At 43.7% G+C, this 25,039-nt stretch overlaps 1 protein-coding gene across 4 annotated transcripts in view; it reads right to left on the bottom strand.

The window, feature by feature from the left end:
• Positions 1-25,039, bottom strand: part of SIL1 (SIL1 nucleotide exchange factor) — a 256,472-nt gene that overhangs the window by 164,775 nt on the left and 66,658 nt on the right. For all 4 annotated transcript variants that reach the window (XM_027546350.1, XM_027546348.1, XM_027546351.1 and 1 more), the window contains exons 2-3: positions 21,259-21,373; positions 13,751-13,880 (exon numbers count right to left, since the gene is read on the bottom strand). In XM_027546350.1, coding sequence (XP_027402151.1) covers positions 13,751-13,880; positions 21,259-21,363 — 235 coding nt within the window. In that variant the 5' untranslated portion in view covers positions 21,364-21,373. The remainder of the gene's footprint in view (positions 1-13,750; positions 13,881-21,258; positions 21,374-25,039) is intronic.

The following is a 25,039-nucleotide window of genomic DNA, read 5'->3' as shown; positions in this document are numbered from 1 at the left end:
GACAGAGATGGCCACATCAGTCATAAGAAAAGCACATGTCCTTCTGCACCCAAAAAGAGCAAGCAAAGTACCTGCTTTGTGTAAAAGAAAGGCACTTAAAACAGGAAGGAAAATAAATTACTGCAAAGCTTGGTTTGAACTGATTTTTCTTTCTTCTAGATGATCAAACAGTGAGCATGAGCGTAGGGGTAGGCATCGAGACCTGCAAACATATTGCCATAGTGATTGGTGCTTAGATAACAAGATAAAATAGGCAGTATTTCATTTATATTCCAAAGAACAGAGGCAAATGCCCTGATCATTCAGCCTAAAGCCCAATGAGTGGCCTCCACCCTAGTAGCTATGGCGCTGTTGCAGAATCAGAACTGGAGCATGTGTCTGGGTCATCATCTGACCAATTATCCACCTGACCTCTGCTCAGAATGCAGCAGGTGTTCAGGAACTAAAGGCCAGGCGTCAGAGCCCCTTGGCAAGAGCCCAATCCATGACATAGGAGATAAGGCTGAGTCAGGTATGATCTGCTATGCATGGTTCCACCCTGGTTAGTTTCTCCTTTACCTAAAAGGTCACCTGGACTTCATTTATCTTTTTATTCTGACCTAGAGAAAAGTTGCAAAAACAGTACAAAGTTCACATATACCCTTCACTCAGCTTACCCTAATATTTGCATCTGCAGTTCAGTTCAGTTCATTCGCTCAGTCGTGTCCAACTCTTTGCGACCCCATGAATCGCAGCACGCCAGGCCTCCCTGTCCATCACCAACTCCCGGAGTTCACTCAAACTCACGTACATCGAGTCAGTGATGCCATCCAGCCATCTCATCCTCTGGCGTCCCCCTCTCCTCCTGCCCCCAATCTCTCCCAGCATCACAGTCTTTTCCAATGAGTCAACTCTTCACATGAGGTGGCCAAAGTACTGGAGTTTCAGCTTTAGCATCATTCCTTCCCAAGAAATGCCAGGGCTGATCTCCTTCAGAATGGACTGGTTGGATCTCCTTGCAGTCCAAGGGACTCTCAAGAGTCTTCTCCAACACCACAATTCAAAAGCATCAATTCTTCAGCGCTCAGCTTTCTTCACAGTCCAACTCTCACATCCATACATGACCACTGGAAAAACCATAGCCTTGACTAGACAGACCTTTGTTGGCAAAGTAATGTCTCTGCTTTTGAATATGCTATCCAGGTTGGTCATAACTTTAATTCCAAGGAGTAAGCATCTTTTAATTTCATGGCTGCAGTCACCATCTGCAGTGATTTTGGAGCCCAAAAAAATAAAGTCTGACACTGTTTCCCCATCTATTTGCCATGAAGTGATGGGACCAGATGCCATGATCTTTGTTTTCTGAATGTTGAGCTTTCAGCCAGCTTCTTCACTCTCCTCTTTCACTTTCATCAAGAGGCTTTTTAGTTCCTCTTCACTTTCTGCCATAAGGGTAGTGTCATCTGCATATCTGAGGTTACTGATATTTCTCCCGGCAGTCTTGATTCCAGCTTGTGCTTCTTCCAGCCCAGCGTTTTTCATGATGTACTCTGCATACAAGTTAAATAACCAGGGTGACAGTATACAGCCTTGACGTACTCCTTTTCCTATTTGGAACCAGTCTGTTGTTCCATGTCCAGTTCTAACTGTTGCTTCCTGACCTGCATATAGGTTTCTCAAGAGGCAGGTCAGGTGCTCTGGTATTCCCATCTCTTTCAGAATTTTCCACAGTTTATCGTGATCCACACAGTCAAAAGCTTTGGCATAGTCAATAAAGCAGAAATAGATGTTTTTCTGGAACTCTCTTGCTTTTTCCATGATCCAGCGAATGTTGGCAATTGGATGTCTGGTTCCTCTGCCTTTTCTAAAACCAGCTTGAACATCTGGAAGTTCACGGTTCATGTATTGCTGAAGCCTGGCTTGGAGAATTTTGAGCATTACTTTACTAGTGTGTGAGATGAGTGCAATTGTGTGGTAGTTTGAGCATCCTTTGGCATTGCCTTTCTTTGGATTGGAATGAAAACTGACCTTTTCCAGTCCTGTGGCCACTGCTGAGTTTTCCAAATTTGCTGGCATATTGAGTGCAGTACTTTCACAGCATCATCTTTCAGGATTTGGAATAGCTCAACTGGAATTCCATCACCTCCACTAGCTTTGTTTGTAGTGATGCTTTCTAAGGCCCACTTAACTTCACATTCCAGGATGTCTGGCTCTAGGTCAGTGATCACACCATCGTGATTATCTTGGTCCTGAAGATCTTTTTTGTACAGTTCTTCTGTGTATTCTTGCCACCTCTTGTTAATGTCTTCTGCTTCTGTTTAGGTCCATACCATTTCTGTCCTTTATCGAGCCCATCTTTGCATGAAATGTTCCCTTGGTATCTCTAATTTTCTTGAAGAGATCTCTAGTCTTTCCCATTCTGTTGTTTTCCTCTATTTCTTTGCATTGATCGCCGAGGAAGGCTTTCTTATCTTTTCTTGCTATTCTTTGGAACTCTGCATTCAGATGCTTATATCTTTCCTTTTCTCCTTTGCTTTTCGCTTCTCTTCTTTTCACAGCTATTTGTAAGGCCTCCTTACATAACAATTATCAAAACTAAGAAATCAACATTGCTGCAATAGTAGTTAACTAAACTACAGACTATTTTTGCATTTCACCAATTTTTTCCTTTGTTCTTTTTTCTGTTACAGAATCTAATCTAGGATATGACACCACGTTTAACTGTCATGTCTCCTTAGTCTCCTCCAATCTGTGACAGGTTCTTCGTCTTTGTCTTTCTCAATCTGGACATACTTGAATACTGGTCAATCTTTAGGTCATGTCTCAATCAGAGTTTGTCTGGTGTCCACTCATTTTTACAGCAGAAACAATAGTAGCTAACATTTATGAAGCTATTCCTAAACTCTTAGCACTGGGCTTACCCAGTGGCTCAGATGGTAAAGAATCTGCCTGCAATGTGGGAGACCCAGATTTGATCCCTGGGTTGGGAATATCCCCTGGAGAAGGGAATGGCTATCCACTCTAGTACTATTCTTGCTTGGAGAATTCAATGGACAGAGGAGCCTAGCAGGTTACAGTCCTTGGGGTTGCCAAGAGTCAGACATGACTAAGCAGATAACTCTTTCACTTTTTCATACACCTGGCACTATCGTAAATACTTCTGTACTTCCCTTATTTACCCACTTACAACAATCCTCTGAAGTAGGAATTTTTACTATCCCTATTTTACAAATGATATTTCACTACAGGATATTTCATCAACCCTTAGTGGAATTAAATAACTGGCCCAAGGTTACCCAGCTGTTCAAGGCACAGTTGAACCTGGGTAGAGAGACTCTGCAACTCTGCTGTCTGCTAATTTCAAGGCACTGTGACAACAACCAGATGCCAAAATACAGGCTGGACTTTGCCCTCTGGCAACTCCCTCCCCACAGGACCCATCTCTTTGAAAAGAGAGCATTCTAGGCTCCTGTCTTTTTTCCAAGGGAGATAAACTATCCACTTTAATTTCTAAGTTATTCCCATACAACCAGAAATTTCTTTCTCTTCACAGGAAGCATCTTCCTGACCTAAGGACAAAGAAGAGGCCAGTGTTCTCCTGAGACCTCACCCTTGACCAGTACCAGGAAAGAGTGAAACATACAAACACGTAGGTATGCTAGAATCAAGAGAACTCTCTTCCAAAGGCCTCTGCAAATACATGGAGACACTGCAGTCAAAGGATAAAAAAGAAACCTTTGGGGGTTGCTTCTTTTCCATGTCATGTCCAAAGATATCCAACAATGGGAAACACAAGCTGACACAAGCCTTCTCTTTAGCATCAGGTTCTTTGGGAAGGTTAAAGCGCAACTCATTGGTGCAACACAGGCCAGAGCATCAAGGGACACAGCTGTGCGAGTCGGGCTGGGAAGAACTCGCTACACTCCAGGATTTGCTCTTAATGATTATGACTTTAGATCATTCAGTTCCACTTGATTGATTTTTCCCAAACCCCCTCTCTGGCAATGCCAATGTGTTTTTCCTCTTGTCCTGACTGATCAGCGAAATACATGGCTGAAAGGATTGGCTTGGAAATCATTTCTTTGATGCTGAGAGAACTGAGAAAACACTCCCCCCAACTACACACCCGCACATCTATCCACCCCTGCCACCTGACTCTCAGCTGCAGGTAGAGGCCATTACAGCAAGGGAGAAAAGAATGCAAAGAGGGCAGGCAGTGAGTGAGGAAGAGCTGAGAGTGTGAAAAGGGAGGGAAAGACAGAGAAAGAGACTTTGGTTCAAATTCAGTCACTATAGAGCCAAGACTTCCACTGACATGCATAAGCAGGGTTAAATGACATCAGTAAACATGTGAGAAGACTCAGCCTCCCTTTGATTTGCCTTTCTCTTACGTCTCCCCACTTTCCTTCACCCCCTCAAAGGGCACCTAACCCCATCACTTAGGTTCCTGTAAATCAGACATTGCATTTGGCTACTCTTATTACTGCCAGCTTTGTGCAAGAAAGAGCTCCTCTCCTCTGAAGTCTACCATTTTATGTCTAATTCCAAGGTATCCTCAGCTAGCTATTTTGATCAAATATTGAAGGTTGAAAAGCTAATGGTCTTTAGGGAACAATCCCTCCAGCCTCTCCATCTGCAATCTAACCCAGTGGGAATCTAAAGCCAGCTAATAGCCCTCCAATCACACTGCACACAGGGCTACTTACTCCACTGTGCTTATGGAACATCTGGATCGACCCCTAAGATCTAACCTAGGAAACAAAGATGGAGCAGCTTGAATAATTCTTCATCCTCTTGAATAATTCCCCTTCTCAATGTCAACAGCCTCCAAAATTCACATTATTTTGTTCCCACAGAGACTCGAAATGGCACTACTTTCAAGCAGTGATCCTACAGTTTCTATCTTCAGAAGAAAGAAAAAAATCCTGGGAAGGACAATGGGACCTGAGGCCCCTTCATTGGCCAAATACAGGCTCCAAGAGACCAAGAGAAGAGATAAACACTTCTTTACAGGAAGTGTTTTGTTTTGTTTTTTTACTGGAAGTCTCCCTTAAGTAACATACACAAAGCACCAAGGACTAGGGGCGTTCCCCCAAAGTGCTGGTTTTCCTCCCTTCCCCATCAGCTAGACTAGAGTTCCTGGGTCCTATTCTGCCTTAGTCATTCTTGGCCATGAGATACTAAATAACTTTCTTATTCTCTGTCCAAAAGCCTGACTTGGCAAAACCAGGATGACAGAATGAAGATTAACAAGACGATGCTTATGCAATATTTATAGGGCCGCTTTCGTTAGGGGATGAGGGGGTAGTGTGTTCCCCCCAGGCAAAAAAAAACACTCAACAAAAAGATCCTATTGCTACTCATAAAAATTCACCACCTCTGCCCAGATAAACTAATTATGTACCATCTGAGCCACCAAGGAAGCCCAATTATGCCCACAGGTAATCAAATCTGAAAACTTTTCAATTCAAAAGAATGATTCTGTCCTCTCAAACAACAGCATTATACAAACCATAAACATACTATTCTGAGAACTAAACAAATTAAAATACAAATCAATCTCTGTTTGTCTCAAATCAACATATTATAGGAAATAAGGCAAGATCAACAACCTCCTAGTCTATGAAAAGTAACAAAGCAAGACACAACATGGACAGAAACAAAACCAGCCTGATCAGAATACAAGGAACACAAGGCTTACAGAGCCTGTACACAAGCTCTGCTTCGTTCAGGTTATTTTCACGCCTGCCTAGAAAATCAGTGGGATACCACCCCAACTCTGACCTTGATCACTTCCAAGAGTTTTGAAAATCCCTATTTCAGAAGAGGGAAGGTTGGAGTAGGTTCAGAAAAGCTTCCACTAATGCTCTCCAGCTTGCCCCATAGGTCAGACAGACAAAGGTCTCTCTCTCATCAATCCCAAAGACAATCCAACAAATCTCCTTAATGATCTCCCCATCATTCCCCACACTCCAGCTATTCACTATCCAGGGCTCACGTTGCTCTAGAACGCAGCCAAACCCACTGGTCCCAGACCACCACAAAGTCTGGCTGTCAGATGTCAACTGGGCCCTGATGCTGGGCAATGCTTAGTTCTGACCTCTTGACTGTCTAAACAGCTTCTTCACAATGGTTCTTCCTTAACCTCTCCATTCCTTAAGCACCCAATCAAGCCTGTCTCATGCAGTATCCAAGGTAAAAGGCTCACCCTCGTCTGGACTCAGATAATCAGACATCTATTGGAAGCTTCCTCAATCTCCCTCTATATCTCTCCTACTTTTTCTTGTTTTTGTCCAAGTTCATCACATTCATGAGGCCAAGACTTTCCATCTGCCACCTAAACAACTTTGTCTCATCAATTATCTGCTCTCTGGGATTTCAAATCTCTGTCAACAGTGCCTCCTTTCCCCTTTGCCTTCCAACATACACAGAAGTTCTCTCCATTCAGCTTCAGTGACGCTGCCTCTGGGAAGATGTTCCTTAAGGCCACACCTCTGTATTCTCATAGCATTATATTCCTGTCTGGGATCTTCCTACACCATAAGCCCAAGCAGGCAAGCCTCTGTTTAATGCCCACCATGGTATCTCCGACATCAAGCACTGTACCTGGCACATTATAAGAGTTCAACAAATGTAACGAGAAATAAATTTTTTGGTATGGCTGTCTCTGAAGTTACTATTTTCATTCTCTTCTCCCACTTATTTTCAACCCCCAAACCCAGGAGTTTATATCACTCTTCTTAATTTCCTCAACTCCCATTCACAGCCTAACCCTGAAGGGACTAAACTACACGCTTATTTTCACATAGTCAGATCTACTGTATTTCAACTCTCTTTCCTCCCACCACCCGCTACCTGACAGAAGGGATGCAGCCCACCACTATCATCCCATCATTCTTCTACACATCCCTGCCTCTACAACTAGATCAATAAAGGCTCACATTTAGAGAGAGAGTTCACGTCATCCCCTCTTCACTCCTGCTCCCTACCTGTCCTCTTCTCGACCTAACTGAATATTATCTCAAGTTATCAATCAATTCTTACCTCCAGTACTGTGAAAAAGCTAAGAATGGAAAAAGTTCTGGAAGAGGGTCTTTGATTTCAGCTCCAGGTTGATCCTTAAGAGCTATTCCCAACTCTGGTTAATCCCAATCTTGGAGATGGCCTAGACAGTCTTAGCCAGTCAAGTGAGGTCAATATGAGAGAAAGAAGGGAAGTCGAGGCTACAGAGATTCTCTGAATTAAAATCAACCCCTGGGTATAAGGGCTGGGACTAGTTTTGCCAACTAGTTTTCCAGTATCCCTACTCCAGTCTAAGTTTTTTATTTTAACCAGTTTCGGGGAAGGGGGGGAGGTCCTTGATCTTTGAAAGCTGAGGCTGCGCAACTCTAAGGACTCTCTATTAAGCCTCAAAGAGATCAGGTAGATAGAGGAAAAAAAAGAGGCGAATAAGGGCCTAGTGTGAGCATTAAGCATACAAACGCTTGTTAGAAAGTGGATATCCAACAGTTGCTCATTATCACCCCCCAAGTCCATAGAATGCAAATGGACCCTGGCCTGCCCCATTCATACTTCTGTACTTAAAGGCAAAGCCCAGGTAGAGATTCTCTGGGCATCTCTACAGCACAGTGCTCAGCCAGTTAGTCTCAACGTGGCCTCTAGCCTTGGCAGTGGCTACCATGGAGGTCACAGGCCTTCCTGCCCTGGCCTCTACCTGCTTTGCCACCAGGATGTGGAATTTGGCTGCTACTGAAGCACTGGTCAGCTATGCTGGAAGAAGTTCACATATAGGAAATGGTGTCTCTCTGAAACGAAGAGCTCTAAACTGTCCTTATGGAGCCTGGTGGGGACTGCATGTATTCTAGCCCACCATCATTTTCTCTCCCAGTACAGGGTATTTTGGAGCCTCGGACACTGCTCCTACAGGCCTCAAGAGATCTGGCATCCTGCTATGCCCTGAGCAGGAAAAGAGATGCTCACAGTGGAAGCACTTAACAAAGGCTAGGGAGGTGGCAGTAATAGGGGAGGATGGATTAGAAGTATAGGCAGGAAAGGGAGAAATGACGTTCTCAAGGAAATCTCCTGAAGACTTGAAAAGTTTCAAAGCAGGGGAGGAAGGCACTGCGCAGAAGGAGGTACCACCAAAGATAAGCTCTGTTGAATACACCATCCTCAAATGTTGTTGGAGACAGCGATTTGTGTTCAAGAGAGGAGATACATTACCAAGACACCACACAAAAACCACACAGTTTCCTCTACCCAGCCCTTGCTCTACATTTCCAACACTGCTCTTGAGCCAGGGTGAAAGATCATGCAGCAGAGGTGCCCTGCTATAGCCCTCCCTCAGGCCATTAGCTCCTGGTGACAGCCAAGAAGTCCCAACTGCCTCACTCTCATGAGCCAGAGGAGCTGAGGTATGAACTGCCCTTAACCAATACTCCTACTCTCAGCCACTGCTCATGGACCTCGAGGTGTGTGTGTGCCTATGTGCGAGTGACAGGGCACACACAGGTCATACTCTCGTGGACCATCCTGGGGAATGAAATAACCCATAAAGATTCTCCTGATTAGGGGAGAAAGGGAGGATTACCCGATTCCCAATCACAGAGCTGGATAGGGATAGGTGGACTTGCCCATAGTCTTACCTCAATCGTAGCCTGTGGTATTTAAAAAAAAAAAAAAAAATCTGGTCTTTATCCCTGGTTCCTGAAATGACTCCGGTGAGGGAGCAGGGGTAGAATTAGGTAATTTCCAAGATGGGGGCAGGTCACCAGAAAGATGAAGCTTTGATTAGACAGTAGGAACTTTTAGCCCCACCTCCAGGGAGGGAAGCAGGGCTGGAGATTGAGTTCAATCTCCAATGGCCAATGACTTTGGCCACCTAAATCAATCACACCTAATAACAAAAACTCCATAAGAGCCCCTGGAGGGCTTTCGACAGCTTCTGACTGGTGAACCTGAGAAGTACTGAGAAGGCAGTGTGCCCATAGAGGACAGGAAAGCTCTAAACCTTAGCAACCATACCTTCTATGCATCTCATACACCTGGCTACTCTGAGTTGTATCCTTTATAATAAACCAGTAAACATGAGTAAAATGCTTTCCTGAGTTCTGTGAGCTGTTCTAGTAAACTTGAGGAGGGAATTCTGGGAATCTCCAATTTATAGCTGATCAGTCACAAGGCCAGTAGTCTGGGACTCATGACTAGCATCTCAATTAGAGGCAGTCGGATTGAGTCCTTTAACTGGGATCTGACACTAACTCCAGCTAGATAGTGTCTAAATTGAATTACTGGATATGCAGTTGGGATCCGAGGACTGGAAGATCACATGGTCTCTTCTAAGCTGCAAGGGGCAGAAGACCTCAGAGAGACAATCCCACCATCACCCAGACCAGAGTCAGGTGCTCCTTCAGACAGATGTCCAGAGCCTGCAGGAAATCAGACTCCTCCCTTAAATGCTTGCAAGAGAGTAGCTGGTCTACCATAAATGAGGTTTTTAAAATTCAATTCCCTCCTATCGCTCATGCAGATCTGAAATGATCTGACCAGATGGCTGGTGCTCTGTAATTCTTGGATTGCTCTCATCAGTTGTTGATGATTTAAATTTTTTTTTTAATACCCCCTCACATGAATGTGTTCCTGCACAGGCTTCCTGCATGCTCCCATCAAGTGGCTCTTTGTACTAATGACAATATTTCAGAGGCTCTCACACAGAATTTCAGATCCTGGAAGTCACCTCAGGTCAATAAGAACCCCCAAGTCTAAGCTCCCATGAGTCCATATGGGACCAACATACAGCACTGGGTAACAGGCAGAACAAGAGAGGACTTTGCTCAGCCAGCCTCATCGCCTCCACTTTTCCTTCAGGTCCCAAGGAAAGAAAGGCAGCAGCAGCAAAGGTATATTTTTAAAATGACAACTATAGCCATTTATTGAATATTTCCTACGTGCCAGGCCCCGTGTGAAACATTCTACATATGTTAATCTTGTTTCAGTCTCACACCATCTCTGTGAAGTATGTATTTTCATCCCTGTTTTCAGATGAGGAAACTAAGATTCAGAGATTCTCATCAACCTGACAAGGCCACAGAGCTCAAAAAGAGAACTGAAAGTGGGTTTGGAGGTTTAGCATCATAAAATTTGACTCAAAGCTCCACCAAAATCTCAGGGATAGAGAGAAGGCCCTGGCCTGGCCTCCCCACACCCTCCTTTGTGCCCTCATTGAGCACCACGCACTTTTTCCAGGACACTCAAAACATTGCAATGCCTTTTTCTCTCTGTATCCTCTATGAGACTATGAACTGCTGGAAGGCAGGGGTCATGTCTCATTTGTTACCCAGAAAGACAGTATGGTACAGTGGTAGAGGTTAGGCTTAGAGCCAAACAAAGCTAGATCTGAATTCTATCACTTGGTCGTTTGGCTAAGTCACCTCTCTTGAGATTCAATTTTGTTTATAAAAATGAGGGCAGTTATAGCACCTACCCTCAAAAGATGCCTGGCACAGGGAATGCTCAGTAAATGTGAGCTATTATCTGTCTCTGGCTACCAGTATAGTGCTTGGCACAAAGTAGGATCACAGAAAATGCCCAAGGAGCAGAAGGCCCACCATATCTGGCTGTGACCAGTTTTCTCTAATAACAAGTACACAGGCACAAAGCCTGGGGTTCATGGGTGCTCAGCCTTAGGACAAATTTCTGAGTTCCTTGCCCAGAACCCACAGGACCTGCCAGCAAACAGCTTTCCTCTGCCTGCTTGTGAACAGCTGATGCTGAATCCACACTCAAATGCTTGCTGTGCCTCCGTAAGGTATGACAGATCCCAAAATAAACCGAGAGAGAGAGAGAGAGACAGGAAAATCACTTCCAGGAACAAGTAACTCCCAGCAAGGATGCTGACAGTAATAACAAGGCAGGGAGACTTGAGGGGAGTGACCTGCAGCTGCTCAGGGCAGGATGGCTGGGGCTCAATTCCCACCTGGCCTGGTAGGAAGGCTCATGAAGTTACAGGTTGGTCCCCTGATATTCCAGGCTACAGCAGGCAGGATATCTGCCTTCAAATGAGCCCAGATCGTGTAGCCCAGTAACTCCTCCTTGGAGACCTGAGGACAACACAGATGAGGTCCTACCTTCAGAGACCTAAGGAGACAGAAGGTACTGAACTGAAGTCAATAACTGTCAACATAAACTAGCCATTTTGCCATTCTCTTAAAAGTGCCCCCAAAGATATTCCACCATCTTCCTATGCCATGTCCTAGCTCTTAGGCAGGAAATGCTGTGCTAGCCCATTCTGCTCCCTTACCAAAAATCATCCTGGAAGGAAAGAAGAACATTCCATGACCATGGAAGTCTTTCCCTGTCACCCTAAGTTCCCTTCCCCATCTAAAGCCAGAGAGAACAGGAAGGTTACACACTCATGCATAACCACTGGCATCCAATTTCACAATCAAGTTTAAGGGGTGGCACAGAGAATTTACCATTTAAAATCAGAACTGCTATGTACCGGGTTATGTTTTCTTGTTAGAAATCCTCAGAATAGACTCTGCAGGAGGCGGGCAGGACGTTTCTCCCACATCACCAATTGGGGAACTGAGGGATTCAGTGACTTGCCCAAGATCCCCTAAGTAGTAAACCTAGGATTTTAATCCAGGACTGGCTCAGTCTGAAGTCTGTGCTCTTTACCACTATTAATAAATTATACTACCTCCTCATTTATCTACTCATTCCAGGACTAGTAACATCCCTTTTAACCATTCAGTAGCTGTGATGGAAGTTCCCAGGTAGCATTTAGAATTTAGAATCCCAGGTGGATTAAATATACTGATTAAAGGCAAATGCCAGCTATCCATACAGACCCCTGAGATGTCAATCTCCTACCAACAAACATACATATAAAAACCTTCTCAATGTACACACAGAACATCTTGAAGAGAGTCTTGTCTGCCTCGACAGTACCTCTCAATCATCACACGTTAAACCCTGAGGCCAAAACAAATCTCTCACCTTCCCTCCTCCCCTCACTGGTCCTGCTCTGGGGGGTGAGTGTAGGTGAAATGAAAACATTTTGGGAATACAGGGCAAGCACAACTGGAACTAGACTCGCTTTGCCTCAGCACTGTGGGGCCTGAGTGTCTGTGCTCAAACACAATTCACAAGCCTTTGGAGTGGCTTCAAGGAAACTTGGGGAAGAACAATGTATAAGGAGCCTTAAGAAACTAGAAGGCAGAGGATGTCAATGGGACAACAAGTTAAATGTAAAAATTAGTACTCCACTCTAACTCTCCAAGAGACACTTAGAGCACTCAGCCTGCCCTTGTCACACAGGTACTGGCCCTCCCTCCCCAAAGATAAAAAGAGAGGTTCTTTTGCTCAACCATTATCAGCAACCCCACTGCCCAGAGGCTGGGCAAGGGCCCTGGGTCAGAACTTTCAGGCTTGATCTGCATTGTGGACTGGGGCCTTAAAGAGTGCCACAGGAAAAGAGGGTAGGGGTAGGGACACTGACTTCCATGTGCTCCAGGCACTTGCCTGGTCAGAAGTGGTATAAGCACTTTTAATCACATAAAATCAATGAACATAACCCACATCCTCCACTTTCCACACCCCGAGAGTCCCTCTAGTTTTAGTCCTCAGAGACCAGGGGGCTCAGTTCTCAGGGAAGGTAGAGGAAAGCAGCCAGAACAAAAGTTGAACTTGCTGAGCCCAGTACCTCTGCCCCTAAAATCTCCCTCTACCCAACACCATTAGCACCTACTTGGTTGTCCTGGTGGTTCATCACTTTTCTGTGGCAGTAACTACCTGCACTCAAGCCCAGCAGGGGCGATATTGCTATCAGAAAGTTGGCTGGCAGCACAAATGCTGCCCCTGCCCAGCACAGCAGCAATGCAGCAGTGAGAACATGGTGATGAATATAGGCAAGGAGTTGATGAAACTATGCTCTGGAAGCTGCCAGGGCTTGTCATCCCACTGCAACAGTGCAGAACACAAATAGCCTATTCCTGAGAATAGGCCCAGTCGGGCTCCAACCAAGGACAAGTGGGAAGAAGGTGAGTCCAGGCTGGGGTCAATGATGTTGGACAAGTTAGCTGAATGACATAGGTCAAGTCACCTACTCTCTCTGAGCCTCAATGTTTTCATCTGAAAATAAAGACAATAATAGCTCCTATTATTGTGAAGACTGAACAAGCTTACGCACATGAAGCACCTAGCACAGTATCTGAATATGGTAAACACCACAACTGCTGGCTTATTTCATTATTATTTTAATCCCTGGGCCCAGGGCCATAAAAGGGTTCAAAAGTTGTCCCTTCTGAGGATGCTCCGTTCAAAACCCAGGCCAGGATCAGCCCCTGTTTCTTGGCACAGGCTTCTTTAACAATAGAAAACTCCTACTCTGCACCGGTGCTCAGGACTCTCCCATGAACAATATTTCAGCAGCACTGAGCCGAGCAACAGAACCCAAAATAGCATTTGCACAGTAAGGCACATGTCACTGCCTCTCCTGCGCTTCAGAAGTGCAAGGAAAGAAAGTTTTCAATCACTTTCTCAGAAAGCTCGGCCACCCACCACCTCCCTGCCTTCCAGGACACTCAGACACGGCAATCTCTGTTCTGCAGGAACGTGAAGGTCCCTGAGTCCTGCAGCAGCAGCCACCACTACTCCCCTCCAAGGAAGCCAGAGAGGGGTGCTCCTCCAAAACAGCCCTATGGAGACAAAGGACATACACATTTTGATTTTCAAGTGTGTTTCCTGGAGACAGGGCTGGGCTTGGTACCTGGACGAAGTGCCTGCCACTCATGGGTCGGGTGAAACACCTCCAGAATCTTGGGTTCCAGCTCCTCCTCTGTTTCCTTTCTCTCGGTTTCCTTGGTGCTGCTCTTCTCTGGGTTGGTCAGTGCAAATTCCTTCAGAAAAAGGAAAATAGGGCATGCATGAACCACAACAGCTGGGTAGCAAGCAAGCAGAAAGAAAACGGCCTGGGGGAGTACACTCTCCTCCTTGCATTTCCTGCCCTCCCTAGCCATGTTTGGACCTTTCACAAGATTAGTCTCAGAACCAGTACAACTGAGGTGATATGATACAATTCACACAGCATGTGTTGTGTGTATGTGACACTTTTGTATATGCACTGTTTAAAAATTTCAGAAGGTTCCACACTATCGTGAGGGGTTTAAAGGAACATACTGGGGAGAGGGGTCGACAAAATGAGACAATAGGAGACTAACTTTCTACTTGATAAGCTCCTATACTGTTTGATATTTAAAATTCCTATTACTCTTATAATTAAAAACTAAAGATATTTATAAAAGAAAAAGCATACAACTGAATAGAACAGTAAGGCCTCAAATGGTCAACTCAGATGTACAAAAGCTGGTAGCTAAAGCCCAATTAATTCCTAAGCCACCCAGCAGGGCAGAGAAAGGGCCTGGGTACCTTAATTCCCCAGGGTACCTACAGGGCATACATGACCTCTTGGGACATTCCAGTCCATGGAGGAAGGGGTGCAAGTGGGAAGGCACAAGTCCAGCTGAGCTAAAGGAGGAAGATGCCCAGGTTGGAAACCTCTTCCTAAAACCTGTTTCCTTCCACCCCAGGGAGAGTATGGAGGATTAATGAGATGGTGTCTGTTGAGCACTTTGAGCTCAGGAGAGAAAGATGTAATATAAATACAAAGTATTATTCATTTTATTCCTTCCCAGCCTCCCATCCTTCCTGTCCCATTTTTAAACCTGTTTGTGTATAAAAAAGCAATAAGGCCTCAGGAAACTGGAACCAGAGGGTTCCAGAGCTCTGAGAAATTACATCTGGGAGGGCAAAGAACCACCCACATTAGCACACTGGAAGATTATTTCAGCACTCCCACCTCCCAATTCTCCCCCTAAGAGTATTTTTCATGGATTCCTCCTATGAACCCAAACTTGTGCTAGGTACTTTATGTAGATCTCATTTTGGTCTCCCAAACAACTTTAATCCTACATGGGAGGTAACAATGCCATTTTTTTCAAGCAGTGCCCCAGGTCCAGATAGGAACCTCCCTGGGTCCCTTAGGTCCTGATCTTTAACTAGCTGACAGAGGAAAGATTAAGGGATTAAGGTGTTGAAGATGACAATGTAAAGCCCCTCCAAGGATTTTTACATTTTAACAAGAAATAAAAACATGAGATTCAGATGGAAGAATTTCAGATCTTCTGAAGGACCAGTAAGGAAAATTATCTTGGACAAAATCAGTTCAGTTCAGTCAGCAACCCCATGAACCGCAGCACGCCAGGCCTCCCTGTCCATCACCAACTCTTGGAGTTTACCCAAACCCATGTCCATTGAGTCGGTGATGCCATCCAACCGATCTCATCCTCTGTTGTCCCCTTCTCCTCCTGCCCTCAATCTTTTCCAGCGTCAGGGTCTTTTCAAATGAGTCAGCTTGGACAAGATGTCCTTAAATCATGTTACAAGTAATGAGACGCACTGATAGAATCCTGGTTTAAAACTGAAGCTCTGCTTCAGGTAACCCAAAGTTCAATTCCAAGTTGCTTTTGACTCCAGGAAAAGTTACTTAACTTTTAAACTTCAGTTTCTATATTTGTAAAGAGGAAATAACATCTCATTCATATGTTAGAAGTATTACCCTGTAAACCACTAGCCCTGGCTACACAGTAGCCATTACACCTATTACTCGTAAAGGGAGTCATCCGTAGGGGCAAGTCAGATGAGTCTGTGCTGTGACATCCAGCATGGACTGCACAAAATAGCTTCACTCAGGCACGTCAGGCTTGGGTTGTGGTCACCTGTGCAGCCTTGTCCCTCAAACTCCTCCTACCCTTTCAACTTGAAGTCTGTACAAGTCTGAGCTCAAAAGAAAAACTAGCAACAGAAGAGTAGGTGTGTGTGAGACTGATGAGCAGACAGACTGGCAGGAGGCTCCCTACATTCTGAGGGCATGGACGTCACACTTCCAACAGCTGAGTTTCCTGAGGGCAGGCACAGTGTCAGTCTTTTTCACCACTGCATATACCCCTTGCCCAGCCCAAGGCTTAGTTTGTAATCACACAACAAAGGAATGAAAGAAGCGCTTCCTCCTACAGGCAGGTGTATCTTTTGAAGACAAGCCCAAAGAGTTTGCTGACAGCCAGGAACTAGCCCCATACTCCAGAACAAAGACCACCTTGTCCACTAAGTACCTGGAGCCTATATACTCCAGGGCCCAGTCATGCTGGTCAGTCTCTGCCAAAAGTGCCGTACACTAGACCGCAGGGCTAGAAGACCATTAATAATATTTACCTCTGAAGTATGTGGATTAAATGCCTCCAGAAGCCAGGCAGGAACGGATGTAAATGTGCTGTGTGCTCAGTGTAAAAACAACTAGGAGTAGTGGAACTGTGAAAACTGGAGTCCTCCTGCCCTGATCAAGAAACATAGCTGTTACTCAGTTGCCACTGCCATGAAGGCATTCATGGCAGAATAAGAAACAGAAATCCATATTTTTATCTGATATTTCTTACTTTTAGAACACAAGGAGAGTCAAACTAAACATCTCTAAGCTTTACATTACAACTCTTGCTTTAGTGTATCTATTAGCCAGGTTAACTCCTAGCAGGTATAACAGTAATCAACTAACCAAATCCTCAACATCAAGAGAAGCAGAAAGAAAGAGGCAAGTGTAATGGTGATGATGAAAATATGACCCTTCAAAATCCAGGCAAGGCTAGTGTTCATTTCAATGAGTAGAGGCTAAGAAAGCCCTTTTCCCTAGATCTTTAATGAGACTAACAAAGTAGGTTCAAGAAGAAGGATTACAACAAGATATGAACCACTGAGACACATACTTGAAGCCTCGGGAAAGCCCCTTTTTCCAACAATCCTATCACTGCTCAAAATATTTTTTTAAGTTTCCTCTTGGTATCATCTTTGAACCATATTTTAAGCTACACACACACACTCTCTCTCTCTCACAATCTGCCATTATTTTACAGTTCACCTGTTTTTAGTAGAAGTGACATAAATTTGGTGCTCGTCTGTCTGATCAACTCACTCTGTTCACCAAATCTGGCTCTCAGTGACTTCAGCAAGCACTGAGGGAGGCTTGGTCACACGAACATACTGCAAGTTAGACAGTCACTTCAAAGGTGGAATTCCAGAAAAAGTTTTCAGGAAAAGCAGCATCATGGAGATGGGGTTGTAAGGAAAACAGCAGCTACCATTTATGAAGCCCCTACCCACAGGCCCGGCACTGGTCTAAGTGCCTTCCATGCCACACAACTCATCCAAGTTTCACCTATGAAACACACACTTTTAATTCCACTTTACACACACAGGACCTGTGCAAAACCACAATGCTGAGAGAAGAGCAGAGATTTAAGTCCAGGACTGTCTGAATCCTGACTCACTTCTCTGTTTCTGTTCTTAGTCAAGTATTCTATCGGTTGTGCCTTGGATGCTAAGGGAAGCAAGCAGTGGGGGAATGAGATCACCCCAGCACATTTACCAGCACAGCCCCTGCCCTTTAATGGACAAGGTGAGAAACACAGTCGCAGAGAAAGGGATGACCCTCCCTCTGCTCCAGCAGGGTCCAAAACAGGAGACCGAGAGGTGTGGGAGGCCAGCCAGCCCGTGGTCAGCTCTGAAGTAAATCTCATGCTCTGGTGCCCTCTCAGTTGGCTTTTCAGGGCTCCTTTCAATGCTGAATTCTCTCTTCTCTCTGCCATCAATACTGTAAATACCAATTTCCTCTGAAATGGCAAGAAATCCCAGCTAAGGTGTTAACTGACAACAGCTTACCATGATACACTTCCTTACACTTGCAACTGAATAAGAGATTCTTAAAGACCAAAGCCTTCAAGATCCAAGAGAATAAATGAACTCTCAGGGTAGGTGGATTGCTGTTGTGACAGAGACAGACTGAGGGGGCAACATTTTGGGATAGAAGCCTGACTGACAGAGCCATAAATTAAACAATGGAAGCAGCCACCCCATACTAAAAAATAACAGCTGACATTTATTGACCATCCATTAGCCATACAGTGCCAGTCTCAATTCTAGGTGCTTTATATATATAATCACATTTAATCTACACTAAAATTTAAGAGGGAGGTACCTGTTTTACAACCCTGTTTTACACATGAAGAAACAAAGCTCAGAAATGGTTACACTGCCAAAGTGGGAGGCAAAAGAGAGCTTACTAAGGCTCTGTGCTCCTTTACACTGGGTTCCACTATCCCACTCATCTACCACCTCTTGAAGGTGAGTATACCACACAATACATCCCTTTAGCATTCACACTGCTCCTTAGAAGTGACACCCCAGAGAGGCGCCACAGCAGGCGACAGGAGGGGAGGATGGCTCCAGATCATATCCTGATACACACAGCCAACCTTTGCTGGGTGGCCATAAACCTGTAACAAATGCCCTTGGGGAGAACAATTCCAGGTCACCAGGAGCATTTGTCTGGACTCCAGGCTCTGAACAAAGGATCATGACCACTCCCATCTCCCCCACCCCCCATTTTCACTGTTGTGAAGGTGGCTGGCTGCATAATTTGGATTTTTAAATGTCATCAGGGCAGCAATTTTTATGGTATGAGAGAAAAGATGCTTCAATTCCTACTTGTACTTAGCACATGATGAAAGATTATGACAAATGGATACAGCTTAGGAACAGACATAAGGATAAAAGCAGCTTCTGCTGATGAAAGTCAGTATTAACATTTTTCTGAGACTAGGCTCAATAGAGCTAATATAAATGGGCCAGAATAATTATGGCTCCGAAAGCTCATCTATTTGGTTGAACTATTATCCAAAAGGGACTTACTAGCACACAGTCCTTAAGTAAATTCATCAGCACGCTTTTGTTAATTGTGCATCTGCTAAAGCTCACGACGGGGAGTACCCAGATCCTCAAGAGCTGCAGGCTAAAGGGGACACAGCCCTAATCCCTCAGAAAACTTGGGTGCTTTTCTGGGCCAGCTATGTCAGAGCCAGCCCCAACCTCATTCTGTGGCCAGTCGCACCCTCTGGGGCCAATGGGATTCCAGTCTTACTGTCCTTGAAGAGGAGACCAGAAAAATGACAGCAACAAGATCTCAGTCAAAGAACATTAAAAGCTCAAAAGGATTCGTGACTCCTAACTGTACATTCTCTCCTGCTCCACAAAGTAGGGAGAAAGGCAGAGAGAAAACAAATGACTTCAGAGGGAAGGTGGAAGTTTGCCATGAGCCAGAGGTGAACCTTAGCTGAGCTGAATTGCTATTAAATTCATCACAATTGTCATTTGCACTTCAAGGCCCTCCAGTTCCAAAGCCTCCAGCACTTTAACCAACATTTAAGTAGGACCCCTGGGGTTGGGGAAGGTGGCCAGGGGAGGGTAAAACTGTCAGAGAGTTGACAGTCAGGGCATCTCAAGGAAGAGGAAAGAGAGGGCATCGGGAGCTGGTCAAGGGCAGGCTGTTGCTGGGGCAGGCCAGGGAAATGGGGCCAGGACACCCTGCAGCCAGACCAAGCTCAGGGCCTTCTCAGGCATTCTGCCCCTGCCTTTGTCAATGACAGAAACCCTCAGTAATGAGGTCTGGGTTAATGAAATGGAGACTATAAAGAACATGCAACAAAAGACAGAGGGAAAGAGGACACAGAAATGGAAGAGGAGAGTAGAGAAGTAGTAGTCTTGGTGCTCACCACACAAGTAACCCAGTCCTTGGGGAAAATCCTGACCCTCTCAGCTCTGCTACAAACTAGCTTTATAATGTTGGCCAAGCTACTTAGCATCTGTTAGTTCTCCTCCTTCTCAAAATGAGGATAATAACTTCAGTTGTCTATTTAACATTTGATGGGATTAAGTAAGAATACATATAAAAGCACACAATACAATGCTTGGTTGGATCATAGAAAAAGCAAGAGAATCCCAGAAAAACATCTACTTCTGCTTCACTGACTACACTAAAGCCTCTGACTGTGTGGATCACAACAAGCTTGTGGAAAATTCTGAAAGAGATGGGAATACCAGACCACCTTACCTGCCTCCTGAGAAATCTGTATGCAGGTCAAGAAGCAACAGAACCGGACATGGAACAAACTGGTTCCAAATCAGGAAAGGAGTACGTCAAGTCTGTATATTGTCACCCTGCTTATTTAACTTATATGCAGAGTACATCATGAGAAATGCCGGGCATGAAGCAGAAGCTGGAATCAAGACTGCCGGGAAAAATATCAATAACCTCAGATACACAGATGACACCACCGTTATGGCAGAACTCTTGATGAAAGTGAGAGAGTGAAAAAGCTGGCTTAAAATTCCAACATTCAAAAAACAAAAATAATGATATCCAGCCCCAACACTTCATGGCAAATAGATGGAGAAACAATGGAAACAGTAACAGAGCTTTTTTTCTTGGGCTCCAAAATCACTGCAGATGGTCACTGCAGCCATTAAATTAAAAGACACTTGCTCCTTGGAAGAAAAGCTATGACAAACCTAGACAGCATATTAAAAAGGAGAGACATTACTTTGTATAGTTTGTATAGTCAAAGATTTTTTTCAGTAGACATGTACAGATGTGCAAGCTGGACCATAAAGAAGCCTGAGTGCTGAAGAAATGATGCTTTTGAATTGTCATGTTGGAGAAGACTCTTGAGAGTCCCATGGACTGCAAGGAGATCAAACCAGTCAATCCTAAAGGAAACAAGTCCTGAATATTCACTGGAAGCACTGATGCTGAAGCTCCAATACTTTGGCCACCTGATGCGAAGAACTGACTCATTGGAAAGGACCCTGAGGCTGGGGAAGATTGAAGCAGGAGGAGAAGGGAACACAGAGGATGAGATGGTTGGATGGCATCACCAACTAATGGACATGAGTTTGAGCAAGCTTCAGGAGTTGGTGATGGACAGGGAAGCCTGGCGTGCTGCAGTCCATGGGGTTGCAAAGAGTTGGACATGACTGACTGACTGACTATGCTTGGTACATGATAAGCTTATTATTATCATCATCATTGTTATTACATCATTATCATCACCACCATCTTTTCCCCAAAGAGAAAATGTGCCGTAAGCTTTAAACAGAGGCCAGAGGACTAAGGGATAGGGGAAGAAGTGCGCACATTCCGTGACCCAGCACTGGTCACATTCCTATAAGAAACTCTCATGGCAGATTCATGTCAATGTATGGCAAAACCAATACAATATTGTAAAATAAAAAAATAAATAAATAAAAGAAAGAAAGAAACTCCCACAGCAGCCCTGGTGGCATGGAGACTTTCTTGGATCCCAAAGATCCCTCTACTTGTGTGAAAATACTTACCGAGTTCTTATGACACAGGCAGAAGTTGAAGCAGGAGACCATCAGCATGCTGAGCAGTACGCACAGAGGAGCCATCCTAAAAAGGAGCAGGCCCTGGTGAGGCATAGTTAGAGGCCTGAGGAATGTAAACACAGAAGATAGAAGGTCAATATGAAGCTGGTGCCTGACACCCCTCCCCGCCTGCCCCAACACAGTGATTCCCATGATCTCACTTTTTTCACAGATGTCAAACATTTCAGATGATGACAGACATTTCCGGAATACAGGTATCACAGGTCTCCTACCCCAGATGTAGAACAACCTAAAGTAACCCTCCATTCCCCCATATGAGGAGATATGCCTTGGCTGAAACTGTCAACCTAAAGTAGCCTCCATTCCCCCATATGAGGAGAGAGGCCTTGGCTGAAACTGTAGTCATCCAGGACCTTTGCACGAGCTATTCAGGTTGATGCAAAAGTAACTGCAGTTTCAGATCGTGAATTTTAAATCATTATAAGTAGGCTCAAACATATCTTTATTAATCAAAATAGGTACCATTACAATCAACATATTTTTGCCAATGAGAAATAAGCTGGTTTATTCCTGCAGTGTAAAAATCCATGCTTTGAGATTCGACAAACTTGTATTTTCTGCCTTCTGCTGGTTGTGGAAGCGTTTTCCCTGCAAAAAGTTGTCGATATGCTTAAAACAGGAGTTCGATGGCAAGAGGTCAGGTGAATATGGAGGATGAGGCAAAACTTCATACTCCAATTCATTCAACTTTTGAAGCATTGGTTGTGTGACGTGCAATCAGGCACTGTCACAGAGAAGAACTGGACCCTTTCTGTTGACTAATGCCATCTGTAAGCATTGCAGTTTTCGGTGCATCTCATAGAACTGCTGAGCATACTTCTCAGATGTAACGGTTTCACCAGGATTCAGAAAGCTGTAGTGGATCAGATGGCAGCAGACCACCAAACAGTAACCAGGTCCTTTTTGTGGTGCAGGTTTGGCTTTGGGAAGTGCTTTGGAGCTTCTTCTCAGTTCAACTACCGAGCTGACTGTTGTATAAAATCCACTTTTTGTCACAAGTCACAATCCGATTGAGAAATGGTGCATTGTTGCACAGAATAACAGAAGACGACACTTCAAAACGATGATTTCTTTTATTTTCAGTCAGTTCATGAGGCACCCACTTATCAAGCTTTTTCACCTCTCCAATTTGCTTCAAATGTGAAATGACCGTAGAATGGTCAACGCTGAGTTCTTCAGCAACTTCTCATGTCAGTTTTAAGAGGATCAGCACTGATGATTGCTCTCAGTTGGTCACTGTCAACTTTCAATGGTCATCCACTAAGCTCTTCATCTTCAAGGTTCTAGTCTCCTTTGCAAAACTTCTTGAACCACCACTGCACTGTACGTTCATTAGCAGTTCCTGGGTCAAACGCGTTAACGTTGAGTTGTCTCTGCTGCTTTACGATTCATTTTGAACTCGAATAAGAAAAACACTCGAATTTACTTTTTGTCTAATATCATTTCCATAGTCCAAATTAAATATAAACAGCATGAATAAGTCATTAGTAAAAAGTATAAAGAAATGTGCATTAAAATGATGTATAAAATAACCATATTAAGAAAGTATTCCAATATCAAATGGCAGATTTCAACAATGCAAAAACTCAATTACGTTTGTTCCAACCTAATATAATAGCCCTGTCCCTTCCTTCTTCATTATCCAGGTTGTTATTAGGTTGCACAGGGTGGTATTGGCTATGGTGAGGAAAGAAGGAAACTAACCAAATGATCTGTGTGTGAACAGACACGGGCCCAAGTTCACATGAACCTTTATAACCACTTTTTTAAAAAATTTTGTGTTTATCTGACTGCCTGGTCTTAGTTGCAGCATGCAGGATATTAGATCTTCAATACGGCATGTGGGATCCAGTTCCCTGACCAGGGATCGAACCCTAACCCCTCCATTGGAAGTGCGGAGTCTTAGGCACTGGACCACCAGGGAAGTCCCTAAATAGTTACAGGTTACATAGTCCCTAAATGGTTATAGTCCCTAATGGTTAACCATTCACTTCTTAACCATATCTACTGTTATACCTGAAGGCAGATACCATTAGCATCCCCTAAAACAGCAAAATTCAATATTCCCAAGTCATAAAGCCTTTTACTTCACTTTTCAGACAATCAAACAAACCAAAGTGCAGGCCCTCATGGCTGTTAAACTTTAAATGATACAAGGATAAAAGGATATCCCATGTTCACAGATCGGCGGCTTAATATCACTAAGATGACAGTACTACCCAGAGCAATATTCAGATTCAATGCAATCCCTATCAAAATCCTGATGGTGAGGAGTTTGCTCACAGTCCAGTGGTTAGGACTTGGCACTTTCACTGTTCAATCCTTGGTTGGGGATTTTAAGATCCTATTAGCATAATGTATGCTCCCCCCAACCTCCACCAAAAAAAAAATCCCAATACTGAAAAACAAGAACAAAGTTGGAGGACTCACATTTCCTGATTTCAAAACTTACTACAAAGCTACAGTAATTAAAACACTGTGGGAAAAAACAAAAAAACACTGTTGTATAGGTGTAAGGACAGATATACAGACCAATGGAACAGAACTGAGAGTCCAGAAATAATTACATATGCAATAAGTTGATTTTCAACAACATTATCTAGACAATTCAATGGGGAAGGGACAGTCTCTCCAACAAACTGTCCCGGAACAATTGGATATCCACATGCAAAAGAATGAAGTGGACTCTTCCCTTATATACAAAAATTAACTCAAAATGTATTAAGAGAGAAAATTCTTAGGAAAACGTAGGGAAAATCTTCATAACCTCAGATTTGGCAATAGTTTCTTAAATATAATAACCAAAGCACAGATGATAAACGGAAAAACAAACAGAACTCTTTCAAAATTAAAAGTTTTAACTTTGTGCCTCAAATGACATTATAAGGAAAGTGAAAAGACAACTCAAAAAATTAGAAAAATATTTGTAAGTCTTCTATCTTATAATGATGTAGTATCCAGAATATATAAATAACACCTATAACTCAACAACAAAAATTTAAATGGGCAAAAAACTTGAATAGACATTTCTCCAAAGAAGATATACACAAGCCAATAGGGACATGAAAGGGTTCTCATCATTAATCACTAAGGAAATGCAAATCAAAGCCACAATGAAACACTGTACCATTTTATATCCACCATTATGGCTAAAGTTTATTTAAAAAAGAGAGAGAGACAGCAACAAATGTTAATGAGGATGTGGAGAAACTAAAACCCTAGTACAATGCCGGTGGGAATGTGAAATGGTACAGCTGCTGTGGCACAGTTTGGCAATTCCTCAAAAAGATAAATATAGATCTACTATATATGTGATCCAGCAATTCCACCCCAAGTACATACTCCACCTAAAAGTTCCGAAAACATTGACTCAAACAGGTACCTCCATATGAATGTTGATAATATCACTACTGACAATAGCGAAATAAGTAGAAATAACCTAGGTATTCAACAGTTTTTTTTCAAATGTGGTACATACAATGGAACATTATTCAGTCATAAAAAATGAAATTCTGATACATGCTTCAACATGAATAAACCTTAAAAATATTAGGCTAAATTAAATGAACTAGACACAAAAGAATAGATATTGTATGGTTCTACTTAAGTGAAATATCAAGAATAGGCAAATTGGAGTAGTGAAAAAATTTTGGTCAGTAAACTAGAGAGGAAGTCAAAAGAACTTAACCCAAACAGGCAAATTACCCCA

This window comes from Bos indicus x Bos taurus, chromosome 7 (genome assembly GCF_003369695.1).
Source record: "Bos indicus x Bos taurus breed Angus x Brahman F1 hybrid chromosome 7, Bos_hybrid_MaternalHap_v2.0, whole genome shotgun sequence".
Taxonomy (NCBI): Eukaryota; Metazoa; Chordata; class Mammalia; order Artiodactyla; family Bovidae; genus Bos; species Bos indicus x Bos taurus.
Note: the sequence above shows the minus strand (reverse complement) of the source record. Positions and strands in the feature narration are given on the sequence as shown.